The sequence below is a fragment of the Manihot esculenta genome, chromosome 11, assembly GCF_001659605.2.
Source record: "Manihot esculenta cultivar AM560-2 chromosome 11, M.esculenta_v8, whole genome shotgun sequence".
NCBI lineage: Eukaryota > Viridiplantae > Streptophyta > Magnoliopsida > Malpighiales > Euphorbiaceae > Manihot > Manihot esculenta.
The window spans coordinates 4661600-4666396 of record NC_035171.2 but is presented as its reverse complement, the minus strand read 5'-3'; the positions used below and the strand labels follow the sequence as shown (position 1 = coordinate 4666396).

The following is a 4797-nucleotide window of genomic DNA, read 5'->3' as shown; positions in this document are numbered from 1 at the left end:
TGCACATCGTCCACTCAGAGTCTAGAGGAGGTCGGACCAATCCTAGGTCTTTTGTCATATCTTTTTGTAATTTTGAAAGATCATGTATAGATTGTACATTCCAGTGAGGAACATATTTTGTTTAATGTAAATATATTATGAATTGACTAGAACAACCATCAGTTTTCTCTTATATATTTAATATTTTAAAACTTATAGCAGGTTATATACATTTATATGCATAATATTAGGGGGAACTCTGTCAGCTTTTCGAGTCATATCCATCTCTACAGATTAAAGAATGGGTGTGACAATTATTGTTCATATTTTATTATTCCAATATTTATATATACAATTTCGGTTGTTATTATTATTGTTTTGTTATTTGACCAATAGAGCCCATTGTTTATATTTTCAAAGTGATATGTTGTTAGTTTAAATGTTTGAATTTCATAATTGCTTTTATTTAACAACAAGTAACAATTAGTGTAATTCATTAAAAAATTACATGATGTAGCTTGAACTCATCAAACGGTTTGATTTGTTGGTTACAATTGAGTCTCTCTAATTCTTAAAAGGGTTGATAAATTAAATTCAACATATGTTCTTTGGGTTGTTTGTTAACTAGGTTTAATTAGCGAACGTTTTCTAATTAATTTACACCTAATGATAAATTTGTTATATAGAGCGTATTCTATAATTAGAACTAATTTATTATTTCTATAATCAATTTTCAGAATTGAAATCAATTTTAATATTCGACTAGAATTTATCTGTATTGATTTAATTTTTTTTATTATTACTTTATTAAATTATCTTAATTTATTATTTTAAATAAATTTTCATCAAAATCTCGAATTTACTTTTATTGTTTATTTTTTTTCTACTTATTGATCGAAGGTTTTTAGTGTTAATTTTTTTGAATTTGATCATATTCACTCTATACACAATTTATATTTATTGAATTAGAATAGATTATTTTTTATTGCTTCAATCTTGATATTAATTGAATAATTTTATATTAATATTTACGTGTTTTTATATATATATATATTTAAATATAAATGTTCAATTTGAAATTATCAAAAGCTATTAAATTGTTAATTATTTTGTTGGATTCGGCTTATGATTTATCCAAAAAAATTTTCCATACATTTACCAATCATACCTATGTATATATATATATATATATATACATCGATATGTTGCACCTCGAAGGGACCCTCACTAAAAGAAATTATTATCTCTTTGTTTTAAAATAATACTTAATGGATATTATGTATTTTGCCAATATATATATATATATATATGAAAAATTATTCAATATCAATCATTATTAATATTTAAAAAAAGTTCAACACATTCTTATTAACTAATTGATCCCTTAGAAAAGCACGTGCATTTAGCAAGAACACATACTTTTTTGTTACAAGGCCAGGATAATTCATGTATTGGATAGAGCTCAAGAGCTGGAGGTTCCCTGAGCTTGAGGAAATGGAGTGTAAGGTGACCCTCTGTATAGGTACTTGCAATCACTTCTCACCCATATAGTTTTGGGTTCCAGATCTCCATTTAGTACTTTAACTATCTGCATCACAAAATCACATGCAATCACTCTCCCAATTTTTAATCAACAGCAAAATTATCAAATAATTTTCACGTACTTTTTAAATTATATTTCATATATTTTTACTGATAATCACATGCAAAGCATAATCCAAAAATAACTGGTTTGGTTTTGTGAATTTACCTTGCACATATGTGGGCGTAAATTCGCAGGTTTATATACACAAGCAACAGCACAATAAATGAGTCGTTTCATATCATTTTTCTCAAAATTATTCGGTAATTTGGAATCAAAAAGCTCTTTACAATTTTCAGCATCCAAATCTTGATACTCTGCATCCAAAATTTGTTTCAGTAGAGGCACGGCCTGTGAATAATGAAAATAGATGTACAAAGGTCAGTTAAGCATTCCATCAGGGAAAAAAATAATAAAAAACAAAAAACCTTGAATATTGAAAATACAAAATATCATATTATTTATTTTTAAGTACCCAAATAGTTAAGAAAATATATTCCCTGCGTTCCTTCTCAAAAACGGCTAATTTTCCCGTAATTAGTTCTAGAAGCACGACACCGAAAGAAAATACATCAGACTTATCGGTGAGCCTCTTATTTTGGCCATCTTCGGTGCAATGCTCGGGGGCGAGATAACTGCACTTAAAGAAAGCGTTCATCAGATGAGAACTACCAATTCAACGAATTTTCTTTGAAAAAGAAAATTTAGCAAGCAAATAAGAACGAATCTTACTCTGGAGTTCCCTTTGGGATAGTGGAAACGTGAGTTTTTGAATCCGCAAATTCTTTGGAAATTCCAAAATCTCCAATCTAAAGGGAAAAAAATTGATAGAAGTAATTTATTGTTTTATTCAAATTAATTTATAACTAACAAGTTAAATTCAAATTCGAAGTTGATATGAATCTTACAATTTGTATTTTAAAACAGTTAATTGTTATAAATATAAACTTTATTTACATTTTTAATATTAACTTTTGAAATCATAATATAAAATGTTTAGCTGTTGAATTATTTTTCATAAATATCTTCTGTAAATATATCATCCTACCTTAGGATTAAATTCATCATCAAGAAGAATATTGTCACTTTTAATATCTCTGTGGATGATTCTTGGTTTACCTTTGCCTGAGAATGCATAAAATTAAAAAGCATAAAGTGCAATATAGAAAAACTTGAAAAAAAAAAAACTAAATATAGTTAAAAACTCACACTTTTCATGCAAATATGCCAATCCTTCTGCTGTACCCAAAGCAATCTTCATTCTGGTTGGCCAATCGATCGGGGCGGTCACCGTTTTCTGCTGTCTTCTTCCCACTTATGTAACCAAACAAGATGGCTTAATCATTTAATTCTCATGATAAATAAATTATAAATCCAATGAGAAAATTTGAGAAGTACTCACCATAGATATGAGATTTCAAGCAATTGTTGGAAACGAACTCGTAAACAATCAATCGATCAGCTTCTTCGCTGCAGTATCCGACGACCTCCACAATATTCCGGTGACAAGTGCGGCTAATGGTTTTAACCTCATCCTCAAATAGAAGTTCCATTCGCTGTTTCTCAGGATCTGAATTATATTGAAGCCTCTTAATCGCAACTTGTTTACCATTTGGAAGTGTTCCTTTATAAACTTGACCAGAACCGCCCAGTCCAACGCGGTTGTTGTTGGAGAAATCACCTGTTGCCTTTGCTAGCTCTTCAAAGCTGTACTTGTGAACACCTGGATCAAATGCTAATTTTGTTATTCTGCAATTTTGTGGGTTGGGATTAAAATCAAACATAAATTCCACACATACGTAAAAAAATAAATTAAAAAAAAATTACTTAAAATTAAATAAATCGTAAAGAAATAAATATGAGTACTAAAAATTATTTAATTCATAATTCAATAAATAAGTTTTTTTACAAAATATACCCATTCATATGATATAAAAAAAAATTAAATGAAAATATTTTTTTACAAGTAAAAAAATTAATTTAATTATTTGATAATTTAATTTATTTATATATTAATTTTAAAAAATGGTAGAATTTTATAAAATAATTTATTTTAAAAATTTAAAATTAAACGAAAACTAAAAGATGTTAATTTAAATTGAATAGATTGTAGTGTAATTTTAATTATGATTAAGAAGAGAAATTTTTTTAATTTTAAATGGAGATTGAGAGGGTAGAACATGAAATCTTTTCGTTTTAGTCATTTCAAATTTAAAATTTTAAAAGTCTTTCTAATTTAAAATTTCTAAACTATTCAAAAATTAAAATGATTAATTAATCTATCCTAAAATTTAACGGATCATTTCATTCACGGCTTGAATAGATCCGACTAGGTCTACTTTTAAGTCAATAATTCCTTACGAAACTAAAAGATGTAGTATGGCAAATATAAATTTCACACATAATCAAAATTTCAAATAGGATGTTTAGCAATTCACTTGTAACATACCTCCTCTGCTTGGTTCTGGAATGGCATTTTCCTCTGTTTTTAATAATGGAAAACAAAAGAGAATCAAATGAGAAGGTTTTTTTTTTTTCTTTTTAAATATAAGTTTTATTGTCAATAATTAATATCTGAAAAACAAAAATTGATAAATCTTATAAGAAAAATAGATCTATAACATAACAAACAAATCTAGTCATATATGATCATGATACAGTGATTTGGATTTTTATATATTAATATAGATATTAGAAGGTAAGAAATTCCAATAGAGTTGGACTTATCTTACAGTATATGCCCAAAAGATATACCTCCTCTGTTTTGGCAACTGGCGTTTCCTTCGTTATTCTTGAACCAGCGAAAGTAAGACCCAGCCATGGCTGCCCACAAGGTTACGATGACAGAGAGAGAGAGAGTTAGTCAAGGTAGGAAATGAAAAGCCAAGGAGAGAGAGAGTCAGTCATCTATATATATATATATATACACTCTTGTATCGTTTTGTATATAATATTAAAATATAAATATGTAAATATATTTTTAACCTATACGTTTTACATGTGCATAATATTTTTTTAATAAAAAAATATCTTATCTAATTTTGACCGCAATGATAAAAATTATGGTGAATAGTATTTGGTTTATATCGAAAAAATTGGTCGAATTGAATTAATTTAAAATTTTAATTTAATTTTTTATTTATTTTAATTTGTTTTGATTTTTAATTTTAAAATTTTCAATTATTTCAATTTATTTAAATTTTAATAAAAAAAATTAAAAAATTACACTGAACCGA

General features: G+C 26.7%; 1 protein-coding gene across 2 annotated transcripts; it reads right to left on the bottom strand.

Moving 5' to 3' along the window:
• Nucleotides 1-1288: 1288 nt before the first annotated feature.
• Nucleotides 1289-4464, bottom strand: LOC110626213 (putative serine/threonine-protein kinase). 2 transcript variants are annotated; one of them, XM_021771996.2, is made up of 9 exons: nucleotides 4316-4464; nucleotides 4011-4043; nucleotides 2964-3284; nucleotides 2771-2875; nucleotides 2610-2686; nucleotides 2294-2370; nucleotides 2037-2196; nucleotides 1730-1912; nucleotides 1289-1567 (listed from the first exon to the last, which is right to left on the bottom strand). In XM_021771996.2, exons 1-9 carry the CDS (start codon nucleotides 4380-4382, stop codon nucleotides 1442-1444), a joined length of 1149 nt encoding a protein of 382 aa, XP_021627688.1. In that variant the 5' UTR covers nucleotides 4383-4464; the 3' UTR covers nucleotides 1289-1441. The 2 variants fall into 2 exon arrangements, with proteins under 2 accessions (XP_021627688.1, XP_021627690.1); XM_021771998.2 differs by lacking the exon at nucleotides 4011-4043 and having other exon boundaries at nucleotides 4316-4461.
• Nucleotides 4465-4797: the final 333 nt, after the last annotated feature.

Excerpts from the sequence above, each read along its gene's own strand:
- LOC110626213 (XM_021771996.2), bottom strand. The coding sequence starts at position 4,382 with ATGGCTGGGTCTTACTTTCGCTGGTTCAAGAATAACGAAGGAAACGCC. Across the intron at positions 2,876-2,963 it reads CTTGAAATCTCATATCTATG|TGGGAAGAAGACAGCAGAAA; the intron begins GTGAGTACTTCT and ends TGGTTACATAAG. Across the intron at positions 2,687-2,770 it reads GGCATATTTGCATGAAAAGT|GCAAAGGTAAACCAAGAATC; the intron begins GTGAGTTTTTAA and ends ATGCATTCTCAG.